This window comes from Carcharhinus amblyrhynchos, chromosome 2 (assembly GCF_965287045.1).
Source record: "Carcharhinus amblyrhynchos chromosome 2, sCarAmb.v2.hapA, whole genome shotgun sequence".
Taxonomy (NCBI): Eukaryota; Metazoa; Chordata; class Chondrichthyes; order Carcharhiniformes; family Carcharhinidae; genus Carcharhinus; species Carcharhinus amblyrhynchos.
The window spans coordinates 112,362,346-112,375,311 of NC_137325.1; the positions used below are offsets into that span (position 1 = coordinate 112,362,346).

At 41.8% G+C, this 12,966-nt stretch overlaps 1 protein-coding gene across 1 annotated transcript; it reads right to left on the bottom strand.

Annotated features, from left to right (window-relative positions):
- Positions 1 to 2,340: 2,340 nt before the first annotated feature.
- Positions 2,341 to 12,614, bottom strand: LOC145361458 (sperm microtubule associated protein 1-like). The gene is made up of 3 exons (XM_080217287.1): positions 12,307 to 12,614; positions 11,208 to 11,307; positions 2,341 to 3,393 (listed from the first exon to the last, which is right to left on the bottom strand). Exons 1-3 carry the CDS (start codon positions 12,550 to 12,552, stop codon positions 3,236 to 3,238), a joined length of 504 nt encoding a protein of 167 aa, XP_080073413.1. The 5' UTR covers positions 12,553 to 12,614; the 3' UTR covers positions 2,341 to 3,235.
- Between the last annotated feature and the right edge of the window lie 352 nt (positions 12,615 to 12,966).

Sequence of the window (12,966 nt, forward strand, 5' to 3'; positions counted from 1 at the left end):
TAATTGAGATAGGGGCGGTTCAATGCTAATAGACAGGCCCTTCCTTGTTAATGTTTCCTTTTGTATAATTTCTTTTTATCAATTACTTCTGGAATATAGTCCTGACAGCAAAGGTCACATTACCCCTCTGGTGTAAGATGTTTGGAGAGAATCTTTAGAATTGTTCCTTAAAAGCAGTTTACTGGTAGGATAATCAAGCCTTCTTATAACCTCACTGGATCAAAATTATAATAAGTCTCACAACACCAGGTTAAAGTCCAACAGGTTTATTTGGCACTGGCTTTTGGAGTCTCAGCCTCCTTCATCAGGTAAGTGAGGACTGGTGTTCACAAACAGGGAGATGCCGGCATACCCCAGTCCAACACTGGCATCTCCACATCAAAAATATAATGCCAATAATAGCATTCAACTTTTAAAAGCATGTTTATAATGTGGAAAGAAATAGATCATGTGATGGTGAAGCAACATTTTAGAAATGGTATAAGGAATATTCGTATGTGTACTGACATACAAGTATACACATTCAGATCATTGTCTCCTTGTGACAAAAATGAAATTGAAACTGAAAATATTAAAAACGAAAAATATCATTCAGATCTTGATATGATGAAGGATGAGGACTTCACCCTGAAAGTTAAAAGCCAAGGGTGGGAATTGTCCCAGGTATCAGTTTCAAATTGAAGACCAGCATGTAGCTCTCCAGCACAGCTGTGGTTTTCTCTGAGATTCGCTGGCACACAGCGTACAGAGGGGGCATAGTTTGTGGTAGGTAGAAAGAAAGTTTTTAAAAATTTATTTATTGGAATTGGGTATCGCTGGCTAGGCCACTATTTAATTCTCATTCCTAATTGCCCTTGAGAATTGGTGGTGAGCTGCTGCTTTGAACCACCGCAGCTCATCTGCTGAAAGTACCCCCATAATACTATTAGAGAGGGACTTCTGGGATTTTGACCCAGCGGCAGTGAAGGAACGGTGATATATTTCCAAGTCAGGATGGTAAGTTGCTTGGAGTGGTACTTGCAGATGGTGGTGCTTCCATGTGTCTGCTGCTCTTGTCCTTCTAGATATTAGTGGCTGTGAGTTTGGAAGATGCTGTCTAAAGAGACTTGATGAATTCCTGCAGATTCTTGTAGATGGTACGCACTGCTGCAACCATGAATTGGTGGTGGAGGGAGTGAATGTTGCTTTGTCCAATATTGTTCTAGCTTCTTGAGTGTTGTTGGAGCCGCACCATCTAGGCAAGTGGAGAGCATTCCATCATACTCTTGACTTGTGCCTTTTAGATGGCAGACAGGATTTGGGGAGTCAGGAGGTGACTTACTCGCTGCTGGATTCCTAGCTTTTAACCTGCTCTTATAGCCACAGAATTTTAAATGGCTAGCTCAGTTCAATTTCTGATCAATGATAATGCCCAGGATACTGATAGTAGGGGATTTAGCAATGGAAATGCTATTGAATGCCAAGGGGCGATGATTAGATTCTCTCTTGTTGAAGATAGTCATTGTGTAACACTTGTGAATGTTACTTGACAATTACCAGGTCAAGCCTGCATATTGTCCAGGCCTTATTTGCAAATGGACTGCTTCAGTACCTGAGGAGTTGCGAATTGTGCTGGACATTGTGCAATCATCAGCAAACATCCCCACTTCTGACCTTATGATGGAAAGAAGGTCTTTGGTGAAGCAGCTGAAAGTGATTTAGCCGAGGATATTACACGGAGGAACTCTTGTACTGATGCCCTGGGACTGAGATGGTTGACCTCTAACAATTACAACCATCTTCTTGTGTACTGGGTGTGACTCCAACCAGCAAAGAATTTTCCCCCAATTCCCACTGATTTCAGTTATGTTGCTTTGATGTCAAGAGCAGTCACTGTTTTCTCACCTTATCTTGGAAATGTGGATAATTAGAGGTAATCTAAACATTCCATATACAGATGATAAGACCAGAAGAAGTATCTGAAACTGTAAAATCATAATGATTCTAAAATGTGATAACCAGAAAGAATGCGCCTAGAATGGCCATTTGATCAGCACCGAAAAACTACAGAGATTTCTTCTAGAGGGTAATGTGGCGGGCAGCAGAGAGAGGAGTTGACCTAGGTGTACTTAGATGATGGATATCACAGAGTGGTTGAAGATGGGCTACAGTGGACGAAACGTACAAACATGGCATGCTGTTACAGCAGATCTCAATGCAGCTGTAGCTACAAGCCATAGCGGCAAATGAGTGATTTGCATCAGGTCAAATGTAAACTAGCTTGGTACTTTTGAAAGCAATGAAGTAATTTGCTATGTTGACAAAGTATATCCCTGTCAATGTTTCAGACAGCTGTTCATGTTATTTCTGTATAAAATGGTTTATTAAATAGTTCTCAAATTAACAAAATTCAAAATGTTACATTTGAGGTCTAAATTATTTAGAACAAAGAACAAATCAAAAGGAATGCAATAGGGTGGGAAAAATACAATGGACAGGAAGCAGATTAAAATATAATGCACACACACTCATTATGGATTTATATAATCTCACAAAGTTAAAAAGCTCATCAATTCTTTATTTCAACTTCAAAATTTCTGAACAGCTTTTTCCAGAAGTAACACCGAGAGAAAAGCACTCTACTGAGATCCAAATTTTATTATTTTATACCAATTTCCATGAATGTAAACAAGAGAATTTTAAATGATAACCAAGGATATTAGAAATACTTACCAATGACTGGTCACTGTTACCGAGAGTTTTTACTGACTTAACAATTTTCTATAAAGAAAAACAGCTACAAAACATAAAGGTCAACACAACAAAGGTTGTGTTGACCTTTAATTCATTCCCCTAGCCATTGGAGTATAGATTATATATCTTTCAGTACAAACTAGAGAACAAGTCAAATCAAATTCTTAGATACTTGAAATGTAGAAATTTTGGATTGTCTTTATTATTTCCTTAACACTTTTGTATCCATGTGTTATTAGGAAGCGATATTTTACAGATTTTATTAAACATGGTAAGTAAAAGCAATGATCTACAGTATTTCATTGGGGATTACTCTTATAGCAGATTCATCTATTTGTATTTTAGGGTTAGAACTACTATCTAACAAGGAGACTGACACAACTGTTAGGTGACATACAGCTCCTAGCAGCAGGCATGGTCTCGAACACACTTCTGGTGTAAACCATTCTGACACTGCACCACCAAATTGTAATGGGCAACAACTGCATCCGGGCTTGCTTGTTCAATAAATAGGGGACCGGGTAATTACACCAAAAGGTGAAGGGAATTTACGCAGTGCCGGTGTGTTCCTCCTGTATCCATAGCGACCGTTGTATCCAAATATAGGTTGAATTCCTTTAAGGAAGAGAGAGTGTCCCTTTACTTGATCGATGGAGTGACCTGTCATTGAGCACACAACCATGATATTCTAAGTATTTTTATAACAATATAACATTTCCAGTTACATCATCAAAATCCATCAACTCTCCTTATATTTACACTACACAGCACCAAAATACCAAGAATAATCCTCCTTTTGATCTTAACAGTGTAGGGGAAGAAACATTTGATTTAATATTAAATGTCACGTATTGGTTTACAGTAAAAAGTTTTGATTTTCTTGCATGCTATACAGACAAAAACGTTCACAGAGTACATAGGGAAAAGGAAAGGATAGGGTGCAGAATATAGTGTGCAGTTACAGGTAAGTTTTAAGTTTAAGTTTAAATTCTAAGTTTATTTATTACAAAGAACAAGGAACAATACAGCACAGGAAACAGGCCCTTCGGCCTTCCAAGCTTGTGCAGCTCATTGATCCAACTACACCATTCGTTTGTATCCCTCCATTCCCAGCCTGCTCATGTGACTATCCAGATAAGTCTTAATTGATCCCAGCGTGTCCACCTCCACCACCCTACTTGGCAGCGCATTCCAGGCCCCCACCACCCTCTGTGTAAAACAAAAAGTCCCTCTAATATGAGTTAAACCTCGCCCCTCTCACCTTGAGCCCATGACCCCTCGTGATCGTCGTCACCTCTGATCTAGGAAAAAGCTTCCCACTGTTCACCCTATCTATAGCCTTCGTAATTTTGTACACCTCTATTAGGTCTCCCCTCATTCTGTCTTTCCAGGGAGAACTACACCAGTCTACCCAATCTCTCCTCATAGCTAAGACCCTCCATACCAGGCAACATCCTGGTAAACCTCCTCTGCACTCTCTCCAAAGCCTCTACGTCCTTCTGGTAGTGTGGCAACCAGAACTGGGTGCAGTATTCCAAATGTGGCCTAACCGACATTCTATACAGCTGCAATATCAGACTCCAGTTTTTATACTCTATACCCTGTCCTATAAAGGCAAGCATGCCATATGCCCTCTTCAGTACCTTCTCCACCTGTGCTGCCACTTTCAAGGATTTGTGGAGTTGCACACCTAGGTCCCTCTGTATTTCTATACTCTAGATGGTTCTGCCATTTATTGTATAACTCCGCCCTATATTAGTTATGCCAAAATGCATCACTTCACATTTATCTGGATTAAATTCCATCTGCCAATTCTCTGCCCAATTTTCCAGCCTATCTATATCCTGCTGTATTCTCCGACAATGTTCATTCATCGCTATCAGCAAGTCCAGCCATCTTCATGTCATCCGCAAACTTACTGATCACACCAGTTAGACCTTCTTCCAAATCATTTATATATATCACAAATAGCAGAGGTCCCAGTACAGAGCCTGCGGAACACCACTGGTCACAGATCTCCAGTGGGAAAAAGACCCTTCAATTGCTATGTTCTGTCTCCTGTGACCAAGCCAGTTCTCTACCCGTCTAGCCACCTCTCCTTGTATCCCATGAGCCTTAACCTTTTTCACCAACCTGCCATGAGGGACTTCATCAAATGCCTTACTGAAATCCATATAGATGACATCCACGTCCCTTCCTTCTTCAACCGTTTTTGTCACCTCCTCAAAATACTCCACCAAATTTGTAAGGCACGACCTCCCTCTTACAAAACCATGCTGTCACTAATGAGATTGTTCTGTTCTAAATGTGCATATATCCTACCTCCAAGAATCCTCTCCAACAACTTCCCTACCACGGACGTCAAGCTCACTGGCCTATAATTACCTGGGTTATCCCTGCTACTCTTCTTAAATAACGGTACCACATTCGCTATCCGATAACGGTGCAACATTCGCTATCACAAGTAGGCTCACATTAACACTGCACTGAAATCACTGTGAAAATCCCCTCAGGGTGAAGCGAATGATCAGGTTAATATATGATATGAACATTCAAAAGTCTGATGGCAGAAGGGAAGAAGCTGTTCTTGTGTTGGTTGGTACGTTTTCAGATTTTTGTATTTTTTTCTCCAATGGAAGAAGATGGGAGAGAGAGAGACAGCATGACCGGCGTGTGTGGGGTCTTTAATTATGCTGGCTGCTCTTCTGATGCAGCAGGAAGTATACATGTTGGAGAGAAAATCCTAGTAGATTAGAGAAATTTTAAATAATTACGTATTTAAGGCACTAATCAAACCACTGACACTAAGTGAAATGGCTTCAGGTCAGACTAATAGTTTAACAGGGAAACTGCCTTCATAAAGGCATAAGAATGAGATTTGAAAAAGTATTTCTGAATTAAACATGTATTTTGGTATTTTAAATATATAAACTGTATTTTATAAAAGTAATTGTGCACTTTAGCCAAGAGCAGGCTGCTGCAAAGGATGGTGAGATGAAGCCTTAGCAAACAGTACCACATTCTTCGGAAACAATGAAACCTCAGAATGTGCAAGTTCTTATCAGCGAAGGTTGCTAGCAATAAGGTTCTCAGGACTACTTACAGTTGGAGTTTTTCATACTACCCAGATAAGACCAGCTGCTTCTCAGATGTGAGAACATACATCTGTCTCATTTGGCCAGTGATGTAGCAGGAGTTGTAGGGAACCTTAACTTTTGATTTTTGTAGCTAAGCATCAGGGGTTACTAGGCAACAGAGGAAGAAGCATCAGCAATAGGGGGAGGAAGCATCTGGATTCTACGGACCAATGAAATCCCATGATACCAGAGGGTAGACTGTAATTGGCTAAAGTATGTGACAAGTGATATTAATGATTGATTTATATTGAAGATGATTTGATCATAACTAATGGAAGGTGGGAAAATTTGATATGAAAAATGTATAGTTGATTGATCCATGCCTTGTAACCTCAGAATGGTATTGCAATGCTCAAAGCCTTCTCTTGTAGTGAGGCACTGGAGTATCCAATGCTCATTCTCCCTTTGATCGTTGGTTAATAAAGGTAAGTATTTAAACTGGGACACTGGCTTTCATGAGTCTTTATATTGGCTGAAGTTTTGATGATATCTAGCCTTGGGAGAACCCCACAACAGTACACAAGTGTAGGCATTTTGCCTACAAAACACTGCACTTTTGAGGTAATTCATTTGTTCTGTGGCACTTTGGGTATCATGCAGATGTGAAAAACACATATCAATGTGATTATTACTTGTGTGATTATCAATGTGATTATCCATGGGATTATTACTTACGTGGAGAAAAACTGCAGCAGGCGACGGTGCAGAGGGACCTCGGGGTCCTTGTGCATGAGTCGCAAAAACCCAGCTTGCAGGTGCAGCAGGTGGTCAGGAAGGCTAATGGGATGCTGGCCTTCATAGCGAGGGGGATTGAATATAAAAGTAGGGAGGTCTTGCTGCAGCTGTATAGGGCATTGGTGAGGCCGCAGCTGGAGTACTGTGTGCAGTTTTGGGCGCTGTACTTACGCAAGGATATTTTGGCCTTGGAGGGAGTGCAGAGGAGGTTGATGCCGGAGTTGAGGGGGTTGAGCTATGAGGAGAGGCTGAATAAACAAGGCTTGTACTCGTTAGAGCTTAGAAGAATGAGGGGAGATCTCATTGAGACGTATAAGATGATGAATGGGATGGATAGGATAGAGGTGGAGAGAATTTTCCCGCTCAGAAAGGACAGTAGGACTAGGGGGCACAGCCTCAAGATAAAGGGGGGGCGGTTTAGAACGGAGTTGAGGAAGAACTTCTTCACTCAAAGGGTGGTGAATCTCTGGAATTCTCTGCCCGTTGAAGTGGTGGAGGCTACCTCGCTAAATATTTTTAAGATGCGGGTTGATGGGTTTTTGATAAGAGAGGGGATTAAGGGTTATGGGGAGAGGGCGGGAATGTGGAACTGAGCCATGACAGATCAGCCATGATCTTATTGAATGGCGGGGCAGGCTCGAAGGGCTGGATGGCCTACTCCTGCTCCTATTTCATATGTTCTTATGTTCAATGTAATTTATTACTTTATCCAGTACTAAATGTGAACTGTTGACTGTTTTTAGGCATCAGGCATTGCAAAAAAAAAGACACCAGGTTTATATTAGAACTACTACTCTGCACAATTCCACAGTTTTCAAACTTCAGATGCTGGGTACATCAATAACCATTTGTATGTCAAACTGTACACTTGATCTTAGGAAACATAGGAATTAGGAGCAGAAGTAGGTAAATTCAGACCTTTGAGCCTACTCCGCCATTCAATCAGATCATGGCTGATCTCTCCCTGGTCTCAAATCCATCTCCCCACCTGTTCCCCATATCCCTTTCCCTTTTTTTCTTAGAAACATGTCTGTCTCCCTCTTGAAACCATTCAATGATTCAGATTTCACTGTGCTATGGGGCAACAAGTTCCACAAAATCACCGCTCTCTGTGAGAAGTAGCTCCTCCTCGTCCCTAAATCTACAGCCTTGCAACTATACCGATTGCCCCATAAGAAGGAACATTTGGTCTACACTTACTTTATCAAGCCCTTTTAAAATTTTATATACCTTGATCAGATCCTCTGCCATCCTTCTAAACTCCAACAAGTACAAGCCCAAACTTTAATCTCACCTCATACATCATCCCCTTCATCCCCAGAATCAATCTGTTGAACCTCCTTTGAACTACTTCCAATGTCACCACATCCTTCCTCAAATAATGAGACCACATCTGGACACAATACTCCAGATGTGATTTCACCAACAGTCTATACAGTTGCAACAACACTTGCCTACTTTTATACTCCAGTCCTTTTAGAATAAATGCCAATATCCCATTTGCCTTTTTTATTATGGCAGCACCTGCATACCGACTTTCTGCGATTCATGAACATAGATACCCAGATCCCTCTGCTTGGACACATTTTGAATCTGCTTTCCATTTAAGTAATAATTTGCCTTTCAAATCTTTCTGCCAAAGTAGATAACCTCACACTTATCCACATTAAACTCCATCTGCTAAAACTTGGCCCACTCTCCTCGCCTAATGTATCCATCTATAGAATCTTTATATCCTCTTCACTGCCTGCTGGCCTACCTATTTTAGTATTATCCACAGATTTTGCTATGTTACACTCTGTCCCTACTTGCAGATCATTTATATAGACTTTAAACAGTTGAGGTCCGAGGACTGATCCCTGCAGCACCCTGCTAGTTACATTTCGCCAGCTAGAGAAGGACCCATTTATCCTGTCCTTCTGCTTTCTGTTAGACAGCAAATCCTAAATCCAATCGCGTACACTACCCCTAATTTCCTGTGATCTCACCTTCTGGATCAGTCTTTTATGCGGCATCTTGTCAAAATGGATAAGCCTTCTGGAACTCTAGATATGCCATATCCATACACTCCCCGCTATCCACCTTGCTGGTTACATCCTCAAAGAACTCAAGCAAGTTTGTCAAGCATGACTTTCCCTTTATAAAATAATGCTGACAATGGTGGATTGAGCTTTGTCTTTCCAAATGCTCAGTCTTCTCCTCCTTAAAGATTGATTCCAGCAACTTCCGCACCACTGAGATCAAGTTAACTGGCCTATAGTTTCCTACTTTTTGCTTCTCTCTCTTTTTGAATAGGGTGTCACATTAGCGTGTTTCCAATCCACCGGGACCTTACCAGAATTCAATGAATTTTTAAATATCACAACCAATGCATCTACTATCTCTGCTGCCACCTCCTTTAATACCCTAGAGTGAAGGCCATCAGGTCCCAAAGATTTATCTGCCTTTAATCCCATTAATTTATTCAATATCCTCTCCCTAGTGATGGCTATTGCACCAAGTTGCTCTGCATTAACTACAGTTTCTAGAAAATCTTCATTGTTCTCTACTGTGAAGACATGCAAAATATTGGCCATCTGTGTTCTCCATTAATACCTCACCAGTATTGTACTCCAAAGGGCCAACATTTACTTTAGTTATTCTGTTCCTCTTTTACTTGTAGAAGCTTTTGGTATCTTTGTTTATGTTTTCTGCTAATTTCCTTTCATAGTTTACCTTTGCTCTTTTGGTTCTTTTTAGTAACCTTTTGATGAACCTTAAAGTTATCCCAATCGCTCAGCTTGCCACTAGCTTTTGCCATTTGATATGCCCTAGTTTTTGTCATTATGTTCTCTTCAACTTCCTTGTCTAGCCATGGAATGTTCAGGGATATAAGAACATAAGAAATAGGAGCAGGAGTAGGCCAACTAGCCCTTCGAGCCTGCCCCGCCATTCAATAAGATCATGGCTGATCTGTCGTGGCTCAGTTCCAAATTCCCGCCCTCTCCCCATAACCCTTAATCCCCTCTCTTATCAAAAACCCATCAACCCGCGTCTTAAAAATATTTAGCGAGGTAGCCTCCACCACTTCAATGGGCAGAGAATTCCAGAGATTCACCACCCTTTGAGTGAAGAAGTTCCTCCTCAATTCCGTTCTAAACCGCCCCCCCTTTATCTTGAGGCTGTGCCCCCTAGTCCTACTATCCTTTCTGAGCGGGAAGAGTCTCTCCACCTCTATCCTATCCATCCCATTCATCATCTTATACGTCTCAATGAGATCTCCCCTCATTCTTCTAAACTCTAACGAGTACAAGCCTAATTTATTCAGCCTCTCCTCATAGCTCAACCCCCTCAACTCTGGCATCAGCCTAGTAAACCTCCTCTGCACTCCCTCCAAGGCCAAAATATCCTTGCGTAAGTACGGCGCCCAAAACTGCACACAGTACTCCAGCTGCGGCCTCACCAATGCCCTATACAGCCGCAGCAAGACCTCCCTACTTTTATGTTCAATCCCCCTCGCGATGAAGGCCAGCATCCCATTCGCCTTCCTGACCACCTGCTGCATCTGCAAGCTGGGTTTTTGCGACTCATGCACAAGGACCCTGAGGTCCCTCTGCACCGTCACCTGCTGCAGTTTTTCTCCACGTAAGTAATAATCCTTCCTACCATTATTCCTACCAAAGTGGACCACCTCGCACTTGCCAACATTAAATTCCGTTTGCCATTTCCTGGCCCATTCGCCCAGCCTATCTTGAGTAGTATTCAACATCTCCCCAAACATCCGCCATTGTATCTCAACTGTCCTGCCCTCAATTATTTCTGCCCAGGTTATTTGGGCCAGCTTTTTCCTCAGGCCTCTATAGTTATCTCTGCCCAATGCTAAAACTCTAGTATGGCACTCTCTCTTTTCTTGCTCAATCTGAATCTGAAATTCTAGCATGCTGTGATCACTCTTTCCAAGAAGATCTTTGGCAACAAGGCTATTTATCAATCCTTCTTCGTTACTTAATACTAAATCTAAACTAGCCTGCTCCCTGGTTGGTTCCATAATATATTATTCTAAGAAACAATCCCTCATACACTCTATGAAATCTCGCTCAAGACTACCTTTGCCAACTTGATTAATCCAGTCAATATGCACGTTAAAATCACCCGTGATTACCAATGCACCTTTTCACAAGCCTTCATTAATTCTTGGATTATACTATGCCCCACTTTGGAACTATTGCTTGGGGGCTTGTAAATTACTTTTACCATGATGTTTGTCCTTAGTTTTTTTTATTTCCACCCAGATTGATTCAACCTCTTGTAGGCGGTAGCATCAAGTGCTTACGTCATTTCTCAGTGCTAATGTCATTTCTTAACACAACCTTGATATCATCTTTAACTAATATATATCATTTTTCTTATTTATCATATTATTGCTTCTTTTTGTCACACAATTATCACTCTTCCTACTTAACCATTGCCCTCTAATTAATCACAGTTCATTCTGGTTGTTGCCTTAACTTTCCCGATGTAAGATGCTCATCTCTAACAACTCCCAGTTTTGAACGGATCAGTCTCTCTGTTCTTGCTGCCTGCCCTGCTGAGTACTTTGATTAATCCGTGTGGATGCCGTACCTGCGCCGCTTCGATTTCTGGTTTGCAGGTAACTGGCGGCTGCTCCTTGGGACTGGAATCGATCGACGGTTGCGCCATGGATTGACGTCCCACCGTGAGCCTAAGGGGGCACAGATTTAACAGCTGTCAATATTTACAAATGTATTCTTCTAATGCATTACTCATAGACACAACACAGAACCAAAGGAATCATAAACTAAAAAAGCAAAATACTGCAGATGGTAGAATTTGAAACAAAAACAGAAAATGCAGGAATATCTCGGCAGATCTGACAGCATCTGTGAAGAGAGCATCAAGCTAGCATTTCAAGTCAGGATGATTTTTTGTCTTATTAAAAAAATGACATAATAGTGCAATAGGATTTAAGAAATAAACGATCATGGAAGTTAAACTCAATTGATGCACAAACACTTGCCATTCATTTCATGGTTCTTTATTAAAATCCACATCTACGCCTGAACTGCATTGATTAAATTGCAGTTACATACAATCAATGCATTGGATTGCCCTTTCTGTTCAATTGCTGTAATCTAATGGGTGATTGGATGGGGACAACCCATCAGGTCAGGCTGGGTTCACAGGCTGCTGGATGCATTACTTATTATTTTACCAGAAACGAGTAGGTCCTCCAAAAGACAAAAAGAGAAAATGCCAGAGAAACTCAACAGATCTGAAGCATCTGTGGAGAGAGAATAGAGCCAAAGTTTCAAGTCTGGTGATTCTTTGTCCTTCAAAAGTGCGTGTGCATACATATACAATATATAAAACATTGGGACTGCAAAGTGGTTAGCACTGCTGCCTCACAGAGCCAGGGACCCTGATTCCCAGCCTTGGGTCACTATCCGTGCGCAGTCTGCATGTTCTCCCCATGTCTGTGTGGGTTTCCTCTGGGTGCTCCAATTTCCTCTCATTGGAAAGATGGGCTGGTTAGGTGGATTGACCATGCTAAATTCTCCCTCAGCGTACCCGAACAGGTGTGAAGCGTGGCAACTTGGAGATTTTCAACAGTAACTTCATTGCATTGTTAATGTAAGCTTACTTGTGACGCTAATAAATAATAAGACAAATTTCTTCAACCTGTCCTGTGCGATCTACTTACTTGGCCGGTCTTCTTCAAGAGTGGTGGGAGAGGCTTGGTCCTGAAATAGGCTCGCACATGGCGGTCCTTCTGTGGGTTGTAGGGCGGGATGATGGATGCGGCTCTGGGCGCGGAGTGACTGTGGTCTCTGGCGATGGAGCTGACAGCCACACAGTCCAGCAGGAAAGTCTTCTCCCGCCGCCTCAACTCTGCCCGGGGAGGAGAGGGGGCGAAGCGAGGTGACAACCCACTGACCATCATCACCATGGCGATCCCCGGCTCCCTTCACTTTGATGTTACCGCCGGTGAGACTCCAACCCCGGTGGAAAAGGCTTCGGCGAATTGTGAACGGCGCGAAATTCAGCTTCTCGGAAGTGATTGTCCAAGGGGGGTAATGGTGTATTTGTTTAGTGTTGCTATAGAAACAGGAGGTTAGTAAACCAACACTGTGGAAAAAAAACACAAACAAAAGGTCACCGACCCTGAAACATGAAACCTTCCTTTCATTTCTCCACAGATGTCTTTTCTTCAGAAGCCAGCTTCATCAAAGCCAAAATCTGAAGAGCTCATTTTTATTTAAATTACAATTAACAAAATCCCAACTCATTAAAACTAAACATGAGGGCACTTTAATAAATGCATTAATAACCTGGTCACCCTCACGGGCAGTGCACTGCCGCC